General features: G+C 43.3%; 1 protein-coding gene across 1 annotated transcript in view; it reads left to right on the top strand.

Moving 5' to 3' along the window:
• Positions 1–5,385: 5,385 nt before the first annotated feature.
• Positions 5,386–18,667, top strand: part of DPP6 (dipeptidyl peptidase like 6) — a 421,502-nt gene continuing 408,220 nt past the window's right edge. The window contains exon 1 of the mRNA XM_054193068.1: positions 5,386–5,586. Coding sequence (XP_054049043.1) covers positions 5,386–5,586 — 201 coding nt within the window. The remainder of the gene's footprint in view (positions 5,587–18,667) is intronic.

The raw sequence follows: 18,667 nt of genomic DNA, 5'->3' as shown, positions 1-18,667 counted from the left end.
CAGTCTACTTTCTTTTCTCCCCAAAATCTTGTATCCGGTAAAGCCACCTTTGCCTACTGTTCCCAGCTCTTCAGTATCAGTATTTTCCCCACAAAAAGCCTTCATTCAAGTACTTGTGGTTGCAGTGCCCAGAAAAACTAATTTTTCCAATGCTTCTCTTAGTCCAGCCTTGAAAGCTAGCTTGTTTGTTGGTTTAGGGATTTGGGTTTGTTTTGGTTTTTTTTAAAATCATTGTAAGGCCTGCAAGATTATTTTTTTTAATAATCTGTGTGATGCCAGAGAGAAATATGCCTCTCTCTGTCCTAAGCTCACTCACTGCCCAATGTTGCATTTCCACAGAATTTGCGCTGAGATGCTACTAGCACAAATAATGACATAAGGAAGTGAACAGATCGGCATACTAATTCCACAGGATAAAACACCCCTCAGTCTTCAGCAGCCCTAGTGTCACTTTTCTTGACACAATGGTATCCTGCCCCCAGCACATACATTAGATCAAAATGAACGATCAAGTGTATCCCCAGGGACTGCTGAATCGGTGCATTTGACATAGGAAAGAGAATTTCTGTTCTGTTTTGGTTTGGTTGTGTTTTTAGGTGACACCAGACAGCAGATGTGTAGATGACAGAAGCCTGGGGCCATTAGAGATTTACGAGTTGGATGTTTTTATCTTGGCTAACAATAGTAAGAGGAGTTAAAATAGTGTATCTTTGTTTCTGTAGTGCTTGGAGAGTCACTGTTATTAAAAAAAAAAAAAAGAGGGATTATATTAATAAATGCAGTCATTTTAAGAGTAAATATTAATTTGGGGGTTTTCTGGAGACATATGAAAAGATAACCAGGGAATTCTAAAATTACTTTAAATGTTCACTGAAAAAGGAAAATATAAATTTTTAAATAAGAAAAAGTGTACTTGAACTTTTGAAAAATTAATTTTTGTTAAAAAAAATTCACTAATCAGCTGCTTATAACTATCACCACATGAAAACTAGAAACATCTTTAGCTCTGTCTGCAACAAACTCCATGTTATTTAGATGACAAGTTCAAAGTTTAAGCAAACATAAATTGCTTAGTCAGAGCAGAAGAATGGAACATGAATAACGATGCTTGAATTCCCTGACAGACAGAAGTATATTTTTAAAAAAATACCTAAGAGAAATATTGCTGGATTTCTTCTTTGCCAGTGTTATTCTGAGAGGGCTTGTCCAAAAAGAAATCTTTTTATGTGTAGTTTTAAAGGCAGTAGGGCTTGGGTTTGACCTGCTTTTGATAGTGTTACATTAATAGTGCTGAAATGTGGGTTTGCTGTTTATTTATACAACGTGGAAAAACCAAGTGTCATTTTTATCTGTATGCTTTAAAAATGTCAGTAAAACGTAATTACTTTGCCACTGCAGGGAAAATATCTTAAGCTAACACACTTTATTTTGATGGAAATGTCACTAGTTAGGAATCAAACCTCCTTGCAAAACTTTGGTTACTGAATTAAATATACAACTGAGAGACACTTGAGGACACTGTTTGTTTTGAAATGCTTTCATTTTTGTCTTGGGATCTGTTTGTGGGATTCAGGGAAAGGATCTTTCTTACATGTAAGATGTTTGTTTAAGGACAAAAATCTTACGTTTGTGATTCTGAAATGTTTTGATGCTTTAAACATATTTCATAATACAAGTTGCTTTCTTCTCAAATCTTGCCATAAGGCTGAAAAGGTCTTTTGCTGTAGTGAAACCCCAGTTACTGATATGGTGTTAGCTTATTGCTGTTTTACTGTTGTGTCTCAATGATTCCTGTGTTTCTTTTTTTGGCTTCATCCTGTTTTGTGTGCACACTGTATGACAGTATGTGGTCATATAACCAGGACATCGTAGAGGACTCTGGGCTCTAAGTCATGCACAGGTGAACAGCAAATTAACCATGGAATTGCAAGCGAGAATAGAGGACTTCCAGCACTGAGCCGTGACTCAGGAGCGCTGAGTTGTGTTCCTCCCTGAGAGGCAAACAGGACTACCATAATACATGCTTGTAAAGGACAAGCTACATCCTGAGATAACTTGTGCACAGGCAGACTGAAGCGCTCTCCAGAGCCCCTAATGAAATCATCTGGGTCCCCTATGACTCAGAAAAATCCTCCTGCTTTCAATAATGGCATCAACAGACTGGTTCTGGTGAATCTTATTGCAGGGGGTTACTCAAGATATTTCTCCCTCCAGCTGCCTGCTCGGCCCTTCTACACAAGGTCACTCTTGCTGTAGCAGGGATAAAGAAATGTGTCTTGCAGTTCCCACCTGGTGCAAACCGTCTTCCTTCACCCACCACGATACCCAGAACATGACATGACTTTCCTTTGCTGTCCCTGGTCTGTCATGGAGTAGAGAGTTGGAATCAGGAAGGCCTTTAAATAGCTGTAATTATTTATTTCAGGGCAAATGAATCACAGCCTGAAGCTGCATGATCAGGATTTTTTGGTGGATGAGGACCATTTGCCTTGTTGTTTTTCACTGAGCTTTTAAAGTATTTGACATTGCAATTTTGTGTTTCTTTAATATAATTTTTTCCATTAATTGTGTACACACATACATGCACAATACTTGCATGCATGACTAGACAAAGTGGATTATGTGAAATCCTGGTTCTTAAGAATTAAAACCACAAACTGAATGTATTTGGAACTGAATTGGTCCTTAGTGGCTCTTTCCGTTTTGAACTGAGCTGTGAGGCAGAATGTTTTCTTTTTTCTGTACTTTCTTTGAGAGTTTTTAATTCAGTCGTTTAATCTTTGGTGGTTTTTCTGCCTGGTGGTTTCATCTTGCCTTTTTGTGGCCTGCTTTGATTATTCCTTTGTGTCCTAGTTTTCCTTAGAAGTTAAAAATCTATTATTTCTTTTAATTTGATTCTCTTGTTCCTTTATTTTTTTTCAGTGCTAGTTGTCACCAATTCCAAATAGTCATAAAATCACTGTGAATGCAGTTCAAGATGGAATTTAGCTGAGCTAATTGTCCAGATTTTTGGTAGCGTATAGTCAATTCATGTCCGAAACATAACTTTACAAGGGGTCCAAGTGGCTTCTGGAAAGTTACCTCTGTTATGATGTATGTCACAATGACTTAGAAACTAGACCTTTGCTTCAGAGCATTGTGTGCTCAATCTCATTTTTTAATTAAATGTCAGGATCTCAGTTGTGAAGATCAAAATGATTCCTTCTTTCAAGTTCCATCAGGAAGGAGGCAGAGCGTTTGTTTTTGTTTTCTCTCCTGATGCGATAAGGTTCCCTTTTCATCTAAATGTTAAGACTTCATCCCTGACTTTGAAGACACAAATAAAAAGCAGCAGATGAAACTATTCAGATGTAAAGAGATTTTTGATCAGACAGTTGTTGAAATCATAGAGGGGGAGTTAGTTGTGCTTTAGAATATTGTATGCATGATCTACTGACGTGGGTTTTTTTAAGACTGATGAAATTACATATATCAAAGATGGTATTTTCTTAACAGCTAAAACTTTAAGTAAGACCCATGTTTAGAAACATCTTAGCCCATCAAATCCACTTGCTAAAGTATAATCAAGTTTGTGAGCTCTTCAGCAGCAAGTCTGTCAATGGGAATGGGCAAACTCTGGTTTATGCTTTGTGTGTTTCCCATAAGAGGATGCCGGTAATCCCGATATCTCTGGCAAGCTTAGAGGTCAAAGAGGAGGAGGATTTCGGGGAGGAGAAGAGGGGACAGCAACTCTGCCACTTTCTTTTAAACCTAAGCATCCGTTGCTATGGAAACCCCGGAGGCTGATGTTGGAGCAACAGGAATTGTCACCCTCTGTCCCGATGCAGCCGAGCTGGGAGCGGCCGGACACCCGCTGCCAAATCCCCCGCTGCCAACCTGAGCAAAGCCCCATTTCCTTCTCCGGGAGCGTTAATTAGCGGCCGCGGGTCCCCGGGGCCGAATGAGCGTGGCCCGGCGCACCCGCGCAAGGGCCGCTCAAAGGCGGCGCAAGGTCCGCGGCGGCGGCCGGTCCCGGCTCCGGTGCGGATTCGGCCCCGGCCCCGGCCCCGACCCTGGTACCGGTCCGGGTCCCGACCCAACCCTCCGCGGCTGCCCCCGGCGCCGGGGCCGCCGTTGTTTATCCCCGGCCGGTGTTGCCGGGAGCCACTTCGGGCGGATTTCCACAGAGGGGCGCTGAAGCACGTTTTAATGCAGCAAAAATGAATTAATACAAAAATAGTAAGAGACACAATTTTACCGGATTCTTTTAAAAAGCGACAACAACCACCTCCAAAAACCCGCAACCCACCCATCCTCACCCCCACTCCCTCCTCTCCCTAGCCGTGGGGAGGCGGGGGAAGGAGGGGGTCGGGGACCGGGCACTTGCCCGCTTGCCGGGCAGAGCCGTGCCCGCGGCCGGCTGGGGCAGGGCAGCGGGGAAGCTTTGCCCTCCCTCCCCTTGCCCCCTCCCCGGGGCCGAGCCGCTCCGGGCACACCGGCTTCCCGGCGCCCCTCCAGCTGCCGGTCCCGCCTCCCTCCTCCCCGCCTCGCCTTCCCCTTCCCCACCTCTTTTCTCTCTCACGGCTGGCGATCAGGTGTCTGTTGCTTTTTTTTTTTTTTTTTTTTAAGTTGTTTCCCCGGGAAAAAAAAAAATTAGGAAGAAGAAAAATATGCTGAAAAGGAGATGATTGTAGAAGAGCCCTCCCTCCCCAGAAAAGCAACGTGCTTTGAATGAGGCTTCCCAGCCTCTTCCACTCCGTCTCACACACTCTGTCACTCTGCCTGTCGCTTGTGCACACTGTTGGTATGCGACCTCGGAGGCGACTGCTCCGCCACCTCTGCCTGGGGAGCCTCTGACAGCCGGCGATTGAGCCAGCCCCCCTTCCATTTTTTTTTTTTCCCCTGCTTTTGCAAACATACACGCACACCCCCAAAGCACATTTAATGCTGATCCACTCAGGCGCCATTATCGGGGGTACGTCTTCGTGGAGTGTTTTGATTCTTTTTTTTTTTTTCTTCTTCTTCTTTTTTTTTTTCTTTTTTTTTCTTCCCAACACTGGATGGTGCAGCATTCCCGGGGCCTGTGGTGTTACGGCTCGCTTGCGTGTTATTATTTATTTATTTATCTATCTTCTCGCTTCTCCCCCCTACCACTCCCCCCCTCCCTGCTCTCTCGCTTCCCCCCCCCCCGCTTCTCTTCGGGTGCCGGTGCAGAGGACCGGGGAGCAGGAGCCCTCGCTCTGCCTTCCGCTGATGGGGGACTGAGCCTCGCCCGCGTGTAGCATGCTGTAGCCAAAAAAGAAGAGAGGAGGGGGAGTTAAAAAAAAAAAAAAAAAAAAAAAAAAAAAAAGAGAGAGGGAGAAGCCTCTCTCTTTCCCTCCCCCTCGTTTCCCGCGGACTGACTTCATGGCTTCACTGTACCAGCGGTTCAGCGGGAAGATCAACACCTCCCGCTCTTTCCCCGTTCCCCCCGAAGCCAGTCACCTCCTGGGCGCCCAGAGCAGCGAGGAGGACGGCGCTGCCGGCAAGACCTCGCGTCCATTGCAACAGGAAAGCAGCCGGCCCCGCTTCCAGTACCAGCCGCGAAGTGACTGCGAGGAGGAGGATGTAAGCGCCGGTGTCGTTCGCGTGGGGCTGGGTTGGGTTTTGGGTGTCCCCCTCTCTCCACCCCCCCCGCGTCCTGCCTCTGTGCCCCTCTAGGCTGGCGGCGGTTTCTTGCGGTTTGTCCGCTCTTCCAAGCGGGTCTTTGCGCTCCTCTTCTTCCCCCGAAGTGCCGGGGATAGTACGGGACGGAGCCCGCACGGAGACGAGCCGAGCCGGGGCTCGCCCGCCCCCGCGCTTCCCCCGCACCTCTCCCCGTTACCTGGTTCCTTGCGCGGCTCTGCGCTGCCGCGGAGTAGGGCTGGGGGGCGCGGGGTCAGCACGTTTGGAAACGGCAAGTGCAAGCTCCGGCATCTCCCTCCAAGCGAGGCAACAAGGCTTCCCCCGCTATTTTATTTTTTTTAATTGTTATTCCATGTTTTACCCTTTAACACTCCCCCGGGGCAGAAAGTCTTCACCTTGTCCCTCCCTCCTTGCTTTCCCGTCAGCCTCCCCCCAACCTGGCAGCGGGGAAACTTTTTAACCCCTGAACAGCCGTTTCTGGTCCTCTCTGTATTCCCTCCCCGCCGCCCCCGGGCGAGTCCCCGCAGGGAAAGCTCAAACTTCGGCTGCGCACCTTCCGCTCCCGCGCTGCCTCCGAGAGTAGCGACTTCAAAGGGTGCATCTGCATATTGCCTTAGTAACTAGTGATTCATCCAGGCCGTCGGCTCTCTGCTGTGCCTGATGGAGTTAAACGAGCTTGGGTCGATCGTGCCTAATTCTTTTAGGAGAAAAGACGGGATTTAGGAAGCGGAGAAATGAAGAAGGGCCGGTGATGGGTCGAACCGAGTGGCTCCCCATCGCTGGTGTAGCCTGGGTGGTGTTAGGCTTGCAGAGAGATTTGAGGGTGTTTTGCCTCTGTGGAAGCACACACAAGAGGAAGCAAATGGCTGCAGTTGGGAATAATGTTTGTGTTGGTTAAAATACTTTTTGCCAGGCTGGGATGTGTTAGCTTTTCGACAGGATTCAGCTCTGGCTCTGAGAGCCTTCCCAGGAAAGGCACTGCTTGCAGCCGAGACAGCAGGTCTGCCTCACTCGGAGGAGAGAGTCGTGTTTGCAGGGAAGCTTCCTCCCGAGGAAGCTTTTAATTCCTTGTACTTGTCTTTTAATTCCTTGTCCCTTTTCCCATCCATTGGTAAGAACTTTCGCGGTTGGTAGAGCAAGTGCACTTTTACCGGCCATGAGGCAAATGGGCCTAAACCTCCCCGAGGTGATGGCTACGCTGATCCCAGGGACCAGCGGTGACAGAACCCTTCCCTGTGACCTGCTGACCGACAAAGATCTTGGCTCTGCTCTCCTTGTCCCCGGCCAACTGCGGCAGGGGACCCGTCCCCGTGCCTGGTCGCCCACACCCATCCATGACCCTTCCCCGTCGTGGCTCGGGACACAGGGCCCTTCCCGGTGACGTGCTGGTCTCTAGGTGTCGCTGCGAGCCAGCGGAGTGCCGCCGGCGGGGCTAGGCTCAGGCACATTTTCCTCATTATTTGACTGTTTTAATTTCGCTTTCCTGTATTTGGAGACGGCAGATGTCTGGAGCCGCTTCTCTGATCAGCAGAAGCGCTGAGCCGGGAAGCAAAGGACGCAGTTTAGCATGTGCAAGTGATTTGTGCTGACAGGCTCCAAAATAATATTAATAAAAATTATATTTAACCACTAAAAGGACGGGATTTTTTTTCTTTTTTTTTTCCTTTTTTTTCTTTTTTTTTTTTTTTCCTTCCCTCCCCTCAGGGTTTGTGTGTGGGTGGAGGGCATTGTTGTGTGGTGCCATCTGTAGAGGGAAAGGTGCCTGCCTAGGTGTCTCCTGCAATTAAGTGCAAAAAGCATGGCCAGGAACAGGAATTTGGGGTGACTTCTTAAACGCACGTGGGCACCTCGTGTGAATTATTTTTAAAGGGGGCAATGTGTCAGAGAAAGTTCGGTGGACTGGCTCGGGGGGGTCCAAAGGTGCTCCCGTCCAACTGGGGAGGCTGGGCTGGGGGTCTCCGGTGGATGGTCGCTCAGGTCGGAAGAATAAGGTGGTGACAAAGGCATTGGAGGTGACTGAACACACCCGGCGCCGGGGCCGGCGGAGCTGTCCTCAGTGCTGAACCCCCACCGTCCCGGGGCGTGAGGAGCTGTCTGCGGTGCTGAACCCATCCGGGACCGGCGCCGAGGGGAGCTGGCGGCCGCCTCTTGTCCTTGGCCGTGGCGAGATCGCGGCGGAGAGAGGGGCTTTCTCTCCCGCCCCCGGCGGCGGCAGGCAGCTGAGCAAATGCAGCCCCGGGCATGAAATCCCCGAGGCAAAGAGAAAAGTGAGGCAGGCAGCAGGCAAGGACTATGGGAGAAGTGCAACAAGGGCGATCTGTTTGTGCAGAGTGCCAGGAGCATGTGCTGTTGCTTATCATGGGGAACATGTTTTCCGTTTTACACAAGTACTATAGTAGGGCATTCATATTTACTTTCATCCTTTGGCATCGATCTAGTAGGACAGCAAGAGCTTAAACAATAGAAACAAAGTTTTGTTGCCTGGCCACACTTGGAAATACTAAACCTGAGAATGAGGCTGTTCTGTTCCTAACTTTGTCATGTGATAAATAATTGGGAGAGAACTGAGGTTTTTTTTATAGGGTACTGATGATGACTTTCCATATTGAAATATGTCTGCTGCATTCAGTACTATATTTTTAAGCACCAGTACAGTCCTCAATGCAGTACAAAACAGAGGGAAAGACAGGATCTTGACTTTGAAGGTCACAGTATTGTTAGTAAGCATTTTGTCCACTGGAAGTACTACTGGTGGAAAATTACTAGAAGAAACCTATATGAAGCTAAAGAGGAAGCAGTAACTTTGTAATAAACAAAATTTAAAACAAAGACAGTGGTGACTTAATATGATAGCTGCTCAATTCTTTCTACAGCCACCATTGAGATGGACTTGAGAACATTGCATTTGCAATATGGAAGTATAGCAAAGCAGAAGTCACAACATTCTTTAGTATTTTAACAAGTTTTTGTAATGTTTCAAATCATGGCAGGTGTATGAAAAATCTATATATAGTAGACCTAATTTGTGAACAAAACCTGGGTTAAATATTGTGGGTTTTTTTCGTGTTAGTTATTAGCCTGATGAGACAATCATGTTATTTATGGGAGGAATAATGAGGAAACTATGTCCTGTACAAATGACCCCAGAAAACTACTTCCCAATTGGCTTTGTGGCAGTATTGATAGTGAAGTTCATTATTGCAACAGTTGTAAGCAAAATTCTGATGACATTTTTGCTTTGTTATAGGATTACCTTTTCACTACATTCATTTAGATATGAGGAAATATCTGTCAATACTCTTAGTAAAATCTAGTGTGGTGGTATAGCAGATTATGATGAATTTTGGTAACATAATTCTCCTTTTTAGATTGATGAAATTAATACTTTACATATTGTACTGTGGAAAAGATTTTCTCCTAGATGTTGACTTAAGAGGTTTTTTTTCCCATAAAATAGAGCTTTTTCATTTTTTTCAAGCTTTTTCTTCTTTCGCATCACAGTGATTAATGAGTTTAATTTTTGCAGGCAACTGCCAGGAGGTGCTGAGTAAGATGTATCATGCTGATTGTGTATAACCCCGTTCTTTTTAATTACTGGGATGATAACAATGCATTAATCAGGTGCATAAGAAATTCAGCACTTTTCCGTAACACAGAATATTGATCTATTCTATAAGGCACTGAGTATGAAATGATGATCACAGAAGTCCTTTTTAAATTAAATTTTGTATGATAAGTTATGTGTTAGGAATATTGAACCCTCCACTGAAACATCATAAAACTTTTGTATATAAAGAGCCATACCCTGCATTCTTACAGGTTCATTATTTAGCCAAAACTGCTATTGGCTTTAGTGTAAGACTTAACCATATAAAACCAGCCAGACTCAAAGTACAATAGCTTTTGTTACTGTGAATATTCTTTCTATAGCTGAATATTTTTTTCATTCCTGCATTTGCTTAAAGCTACATTTGACCATATATTATACTTTACGAGTTTTGCTATTGGTTATTCAGACTGATTTACATTTTGAGAATATTTTCTTTCAAATATAAATAGCAATAATTTTGAAATGCTTCAGTAAAACTGTGTTTCCTGCTTGAATAAATTAAGGATTAAGTAAATCAAATGTTGTTTGTTAATAGAGTTAGTCTGAGAAAGTGAGAATCAAAGCCATTAGTGTAAAAAAAATTGTAATTTGGTATGTTAGACTTGCTGTTGCATGTAATTGAAAGTGTTAATTTTCAGTTCATTATTTGTCTAATGGGAAGAGATATTGCCTCCTAGAAATGTGTGTCAAGGATAGTGTTTCAGAAGGGTTGAGGCCTGAGCTGCAGACAACAAGCATTTTGGAAGTGGTGTGGTCTTTTCCCAAAGAGATGAGTGATTTGATTTTATGGAAGGGTTTGTAGGACTGCAGGATTCATAACATTACTGTAAGATATAGTCATTTGAATTGTAACCAGAAGTCTATCTACAGATCTGAACTGCTGTGATTATTGACAGAAGCCAGTGTTTAAGTCTGTCAGAGTCTCTTCTTCTGCCTCTTCTTGGTGAGTTCTTGTATGCTGAACTCAGTTATCCTACAGCCGTTAAGATGTAGAGGGCTGGAACTAGTTCTTTCAATGGAAGTAGATAGGCCCTACTGACGTTCTGTAAGCTCACCTTTTGAAATTAATAAAAAATACAGCTTACTTCCTTCAAAAGAAATAGTTATAAACCTCATAAAATCACAGGTTTTATTTGCATGGAAGCCTACAATATATTTTGTGATTACTGAACAATGGATACTCTAGTCTGGAGGTGATATGGTTTTTTATACTTTGCTTTATAGCTAAATTTAGAATTAACCCACCTTGTCATATTTGCTGTCAGTTTAAAATCAGCCTCTGTTTCTGCAATCTTTACTAGCCATGATGATGATACACGCACTAAAAAAAAAATCTGCCAGAGAGAATGTATTTTTAAGTATTCAGGAATAACTGTGAAGAGGCTGAATCATTTCTCTAATAGTAGTGAACCATGCAATAAATTGGAATACCTCATGTAGAGTACTCAGCTCACGTTATTTCTCTTGAGCTAGTAGCTCAAGTGCAGAAAGAAGACACTTGAGGCCAGGGTCAGGGCAGCTTGTGTTGGTTTCCAAGGGGCCTTCAAGGGGTGGGGAAAAAAAAAATCTATAAGTATGTGCTGCTCTCCATTCCTCTGTATATTTTTTGTTTTGGAAAAGGCCAGAAAGAAGATAATTCTCAAGGTGTCCATCACAGCTTTGAAAATGATCTTTGGGAGTCAGAAGATTTTATCCCTTGAAATAAAAAACTTTAGATTAGTTTGGGCTAATATATTTATGCTTGTGGTGGTCCAGCAAAAGGTCCCATTAGAGTTCATTAACTGCAGGTTGATTTTGCTGGGATTTTTGCCTGATGTGCTGGATGATTCCGGCACATTGCCATGATGTACGTGCATTTTCATGCTTTGACCAAGGGGTGGCAGCGTGTCTTGATCACACTGTTCTATAGAGCGATTGGCATTTCGTTGCTTTTATAGTAAAGCACCAACCAACCATTTGTTTACATACTCATACCTACACGTGAGGGTTATCTTCAGTTCCTTATTGCAGTCTCTAGATTTGATTGACTTGGTGACAGTTTTTTAACTCTCTTTCTCACCGTCAGGGAGAAATACTTGTTTTCAAAGCTCATCAAAAAATGGTTCCACAGCAGTTTCAAATGGTCCCATATTCAAGCATGGGGGAAGGACGGGAGAAACAAATCATTCTTCTAAGGGAATGTTTTTCTCTTTTCTCCAAAGGAAAACAAAAAAACAGTCATTTCCCCAAAGCCTCTTGCACTCATACTGTGTTGTGATACAGTGTAAATTTTCAACTTTTTCAATTTTTTCACAGATAATTTAGGTTTGTAAAGTCAAGGGTTTTTGGGGTTTTTTTTTGTTTGTTTGTTTTTTTTTGAAGAGAGATTTATGGTCAAATCTAAAAATACATATTGGAATCTGTTTCCTAGTTAGGTGCATAAATACACATTTTGGATCAGGTTCTCACTCACTTATGTGCCTTTGAAAATGTCTGTATCCATTAAGTTGCGGGTGTTTGGTAATGTAAGTTGCGGGTGTTTGGTAATGATGAGATTCAGTGTGGGTGAGTTAACTGAGTTAAAACATATTTTGAGCCTGTGCGTTAGTCTCTATGAACAGAACTTGTGTGGCATAATCTTTACTGCCAACATGTAACTAAAAATGAGAGTAAGACATGGGCCTTGGGCACATGCATGTTTTGCAGCAGGGAGCGGTGCAGAAGGGAACAGCGCAGTGTAGTGGTACGATCCAGTAAGCTGTTTTGAAAGGTGAAGGGGCTGTGGTTTTTGTGTGGTGGAAACACAAATCCTTCACAACTTTTCCACCTGCAGAGTGTTTGGGGACCTTAATTTCCAACATGCAATTGGCGTTTTAGTTATTTCTCAGTTTCTAAGTACTTTAATTTTGAGATCTTTCATATTTAGTTTTGTTAAAATAGCACTTGAAACTCTTACCAAAGATTACAGCAAAGAATAACATAGTTTTAAAGCCTGAGGGAACTTGTAATGTGGAGCCAGGGAGAGAGGAAGAGAGGGGTCTGATACTCATCCACATTGCAAGCAGTAAGTTTAAGCAAAGCTAATGGATGTATGAGGTAGTGTGAAAAAGACCGATATTGTGAATCTCTGCTGATGAAATCTTACCAGATTTCCATTGAGCATATTTTTTAATTGCTTATCACTTGTATAGTGTAAATTATTTTCCTCTAAACAGGGTGCTTGTTAGTAGAGCTCTGCTATTACATAGATTCTTCCACAAGTTGCTGTCTCCGTGCCTTTTAAAACTGCATTTAACATTATTATCTTCACTTTGCAGGTGGAAAATTGGAGGCTGAGTTGACACATTGTCTCAGAGACAGTGCATCTCAGCTCTACGGCAGTGGCAGTTTGCTGTGGCTCGGCCCTGTGAGCTATTCCAGCTTCTGGTTCGGGGCTTCAGGGGCTTTAAAAACAAAAATTATTCCGGTTACCACCAAGGATATTCTTACAGGTGTAAAACTAATTTTGAAGTCTGGTGCATTTCAGTCTTTGCTGTATCTAGCACTCATTAATGACAGTTTTCATGTGACATTTCAAATGTCTGATGTTTTCCTCTCGCTGTTCAAGAGTTTGGAGCTTGCTTTGGGAGAAGGGAGATTTAAAGCATCCAAAATGAAGGACAGGAGTATCTTAATGCTTTCATTATATAATATTTTTGGGGTGGGGAGGGTAGTTGATTTCTTTTTTCTTTTTTTTCTGTATTTGTCAGTAGCATCTGCTCCAGCATTTCAAGTAGATTTCACTCTTGGCAGACCTCAAAAGTGAATGCAAATTTCTCCTTAGGCTTGCTGTCTTGGACATACAGAGTTACATGAAATGGAAAAGCAGCAGTGGGAAATGCCTGGTAACCTCAGCTCTAGTTATACCACAGTCAGTTTTAAAGTGTTTATGACAGAAGTATGTATGCATTCCTTATTTTCCATTAAAATGAGCTCCAGCTCTCTATAAAAGAAAGTAACCATGGTATTTTGGTCAGAGGAGAAGTGAAGCCCATGGAGACTGAGCAATTACAGATGTTACTGGAGTCTCCAAGCTGTAGGTCTGAAGACACTTGGTGAGCAGAGCCAGCAGCATGTTTACACAGGATCTCTGTGGCTTCTGCTTTCCTCCCATTTTGGCAGAGGCAGAATAACGTCCAGCATCTGGGCAGCAGCAGGAGGATTGTTACTGCCTGTTGTCCCTTCTCAAGGGTATAAGCAGCAGTTTGCAGAGCCCGTCATGCAGGGTTTGTGTCTCTGGAGATGAACTCAAGTGTCCTGCAGCGCCTCTTGCTAAGGTGGACTAAAAAAGACTTGTGTTTACAAGGCCAGTCTTTGGCAGAAGGAAAAGTATGAACTGCTGGCAGTAGCAAACCAGATATTTATGCTGGTGCCAAGGTGATAGAAAAGCAATCTGGTGGCAGCTGCTGCTGCTGGCAGCTAGGGTGTTATGGGAGGTGGCCCTGGGGCGGATGGCTCTTCCCATTTGCTCCCGAGACCTCCCAGTACCTTGAGAGCAATAGAGCCTGCAAGCACAGCTCAGCTCTTCCTCTCTCCATTTGCCCAGCCCTACCTTATGGGAGAAAAACTCAGTGTTGTTTGCACTGCCGGGAAGCCATGAGTCAGTTCTTCCTCCCTATCTAACAGGTGGCTGCTGGCAACCTTATCTCTCTCTGCCCTGGCGCCTAAAGATGGATCTCCCAGCGAAAATCTCAGATGGCTCCTCTCCAGCCGCTTCACAGTGACATGCCCTCTGGCATTGCAAAACGCAAGTTTCAGCTGCTGCCTGTCTCCCCTACTCTCCTCTCAGGACAGGCAGGTCGGGTTATCATGTATTCCAGAGGAACACAAGGAGCCTTGAGCAGACAGGAAAGAGGATGTTGGGATCTGCTTTAAATAGTGCTTGACCTCTTGCATAAGAGACCGATTGTCCCAAGATAAGTTTATTGCATACATGGCTCTGAGATTTGCACAGATTGCTCATGGGATTATGTTTCATGTGACCATAGAATCCTATCTTTATTTGTTTGTCATTTATTGCTAAATCCCTCCTCATGTTTCTCTTTAATCTACATTAAATATGGCTTGTCTTTGGTTTTGTTTTTCCTATTTCATTTAGGTGACAGAAAAGAAAGGTAATATTTAAAAGACCAAACATCTATTACATTGTTGATAGGGAAGCTGTAGAAATCAACACCGACGTTGCCATAGAGACATAAATGGTTTATAGTGAACCAAAGATTTCCACTTTTACTAGTCTTCCTGCTAGGCATACTGAATGTAAGCACTTTATTGATACAGTTCCTCTGTCTGTTCTATATTAATTCTTTTTTGTTGTTGTTTTAAACTTGTGCGTTTGTAATCCCAGATACAAGAGGAGGCACCTGGAGAAAACACTAAAGGTATTACAGTGCTTCACAATGGTGTCTGTAATAAAGTGTGTGCTGTTGAAGCAGCTTCTTCGTTCTATTGTGAAGTGCAGCACAAACAACGCTGTCAAAACACATACAGCGATTCACTGCAAACAAGAGTAACTAATAAAGACTGACGTAGCCAAGGTTTAGGATCACAGTAACCTGATCTATTGTACTTGCCTTGTTTTGTACTCTGTGTGTTTGAATTCTATGTGCTTGGAAGACGCTTCTTCAAGGAGGGGGTAATTCTCACTGATTTCTGGGCACATTTCTATACCTTCTGTTTGAGGTGGCATGAATCTGTGGTAGAGCATTACAATGACCATTAGGGAAGCCTTGCCATTCCTGGGTCTGCCACTGACCTGCTGCATGACCTTCAGCTAGTTATTTATCCCTGTGGGGCAAGACCTGCGTCTGTTGGATACCATAAAGGAAGCAAGGCCGTGACTTCATTTGTGGCTTTGCCCTGGTGCTGCAGAATTAAATAATTTCCGCTTTTTGCCTAAATCTTTGGGCTAAAAAGAACCCATGAGATTATTAATAATTAGCAGTGCGGTCATTAATTCTGACAGTGGCAACATTTGTGGGAACATTGCTAATAACCAAAACAGACCTGATTGTGCTTGTTTATGATGGGCTAAAGGTCTCTCTCATTACAGTGTTTCACAGGCAGTGCCAGGAGCCGATAATCACTATAATGCACATTTTTCTTTTAGCTAAGAAAAGCTAATAAGCATCTGTAGTTTTGAAAATGTCAGATTGAGCCAAAGTGCACGCAATTAGATAAGGATAATGTAGCAGATAATAAGAAGATACATGATGCTGGATGAGCAGTTACCAGACTATTGTGCTTTGGCTGCTAAAGTGCTATGTGTCATATGAAAGAAAGTGGTTGTTGGTTGAGGGGAAACATGCCACAAGTTGTCAGAGATGGAAACGTGAGCTGATGTGGTAAAGCAACAAGGTTAGTCCTGGGGAAGTATAAACATGCATGTCAGGCTCTTGATAGATGGAAGGGTTGTCTGGGTTAAAAGTCATGTACTTGGGAAGGTGGGAGAGGCCACTGAGAAAAAAAAGGAAGCAAATGTGGAAGGGAAGATGGGCAGAATGGAGTCATTTGTGGTTGCTGTCTCTAAGGTTTCTTTTTTTCTTTTTTTCTATTTTCAAAGACTTTCTGTCTGGTGTGTGTGATGTCTGGGCTATTCTAGCTGCTTTAGTGTCTTAAAACCTTTCTGAAACAACTTCTTTGCCCAAGAGGAGATACAGCCATGATGTATTGATTAAGAAGCTGGATGTGAATTTTCAAGCGCGGTCCTCAGTTTAATTTGCCACTGGGGGAAAGAATGAGGCAGACTCCAAAAGCAAGAGAAAACAACAAGGGGATGAAAACCAGACAAGGGACAATGAAGGGAAAGAAGAAAGAGGAAAGCTGTGATGCACAGAACTCTGCCAACCCTGATACTGGAAGCCAAGGAATTTTGCTTCTAAAATATTTTTTGCTATAGGGCAAAATATTTATTCTGACTGAGACAGAATGTTCCACATTTGCCCTTCCCTCCTACTTAGCCTAACCCAGGAACTAGCTCTGGGCAGGAAGGTGGGTTCTCTATAATCTGGGAGAAGAGGATTTTTTGTCTCGTATTTTCTCCTGAAATGTCTTTCCCACCCTTTTATCCCACCTCTGTTGAAGTGTTCTGATGTCCCCAGAGGAAAGAGGTTGGAAGCAATTTCTCCCATATTTTTGGTTCTGTGATAACTTTTACCAATTTTTTTTCTCTTTAGAATGCGCCAAGTGTTTCTTATCTTTATAAGATACCTGACAGAAAAGCTGGTTGTGTATAGTTCTCATCCTCTCCTCTTCTGTAAGTTTGTCTTTAGGACGATATTCCATAAATACTTACTCAGTGACCAATTATGTAGCGTTACAACTGCGTTATTATCCTTAAGAAATGTTTGCATTGTGGATAACAAATTCAAGGTGTATTTTGGCACTTACAAAACGTTGCCCCTTTCTATTTCTATTTGCAACAGAATATATCCCTTTTTGGTGTAACTTCAAACTAGATTAACACTGTTTGTATGACAGGGTTGTACAGAAGCATGTGTTTGATACATGTGTTTGGAGAGGTCTCAAGGAGAATCTCCTTATATCCTCAGTCCTTCACTTACAGATGGGAGCTGAGGGTTTCCCACACTATTACTATCCAGTGCAGTCCACATTCCTATGTTGCGTGACATGATTGCAGTTACGTGGCTTTTCAGGCTGAGTCTCCATGTTTCCTGACCCTTCGCCATTATGCATGACTGCTCAGCTAGGAGAACTGTAACTGAAAAACCCATTTTCTGTACCCCTTTCTTTTTACGTTCAGTCATTCTAGCAGACTCTTGTCCAGGTCTATCAATGTGGATTTGCAAGAACGGAGTTCATGGTCTGGGCTTGGGTTAGGTTTCTGTTAAGAAAGCTTTCAGAAAGATCACTGAAACATTCATTGTCTGTGAGCATTTAAGCTCAGGGTGGGTTGAAATTCTATTGCTATGAATTTTCAGGGAAGGTCACTTAGCGCATTCCCAGGATGCAAATTCAGAGCATGTGTAAACATGGCCAAATGGGTTACTTTTGTGGTTGTTTTTTTTGTTTTGTTTTGTTTTTACAGTTCAGTCAATAGGAAATTATATGCTCCTCAATAAGCCGTTCTGCTCCAGGCATTGGGCAAGCTTCATATTAGGGGAGAGGGCGAAGAGAGGAAATCGTCTCTCTCCTCTCATGTGGGGTCATGAGGGCGTACTGTCTTTCTCTCACAGATACAAGGATCCTCATAGCAACTGTGCAGCTCTGTAGTGCCTCCCTCCTCTTTGGATGAACTAGAAAGAAGTGTCTCGTGGCACTAGAAAGAGAAGGTGAACGTTAAGAGCAAGGTTAAAGCCAGTTTAATCACACTCTGTAAATCTGCACGTGAAATCCCTCAAATTACAACCATGTTCCTTCACTGTTTCTTCCTCTCTGTGCTAAGCTGAAGCTCTTGTGGAAGTGGGCTTTTGACAGATAGCACAACACTATTGGGCTGGAAAGATACGTGAGAATGCCATAGTCAGCTTTTTAACTGTGCAATTTAGTATAAACTGTAGGGAGCAGCAGTGTGAATCAGAGGATTGAATTTGCTCTAAAAGTTCCACAAAAGGCTCTTTTTTTCCTAAATACAGATTGTGCCAGACCAACCTGAAAAACTGTAATTTAATTTGAAAGCACCATTCTGCATTCCTTTCACCTGATCTCGATTGGTGATGAGCCATAAAATTTCTCTGTGGTCCAGTGGAGTTCAATAGATGAGAATTTCCTAACTTCATAAAATGATTAAAAGCACTCCAAATGTATATTATTAGCAAGGCTTCTGTGAGACAACTCAATCAGCAGGCTTCATGTGCCTTTATGAAAGGTTTGGTGAGCATTGTTTGAATGGCAGATTGCTGAGATAGATACTAATTGAGGGGAAGACTAATAAAATGCAAGGCTTTATGCTTAAAGTAACTTAAAGAACAAATGCTAGTGCATCTGTGTGACAGAGGTTTTCCTGGTTTGCCACAGTGCTGTGTAGATGAACTGTACAAGGATCAACGTCTCTAACAGTGGTAAGTGAGATCTGTATGGCTGATTTTGGCAGCAGCCCACTTCTGTGTTTTTCTTTAACCCAGTGCCTTGGACAGCACTGGAAAGCAGAAAGAAGTAGATTAGTTTTATGTGTACTGTCTGTATCTCATCTAGAAAACTCATCTCCTCCAGCATGCTGTATCATAAACCAAAAACTGAATCCACTTTCATCAAATGTTTGTGAGTGATGAACCATTTCAGGACCGTTCTGTTCTGTTCAAGGCATTTCTACAAACAGAAGAAGAATGATTGATCGACTCATTGCAAAATACATGTTGGGCATTAGGGACTGCCTTTCCTCTCTCCCTCTCTCCCTCTCCCCCCTTTCTTACAGGCTGGCTGTGACTTTCCAAACAG

Source organism: Rissa tridactyla, chromosome 2 (assembly GCF_028500815.1).
Source record: "Rissa tridactyla isolate bRisTri1 chromosome 2, bRisTri1.patW.cur.20221130, whole genome shotgun sequence".
Lineage (NCBI taxonomy): Eukaryota > Metazoa > Chordata > Aves > Charadriiformes > Laridae > Rissa > Rissa tridactyla.
Note: the sequence above shows the minus strand (reverse complement) of the source record. Positions and strands in the feature narration are given on the sequence as shown.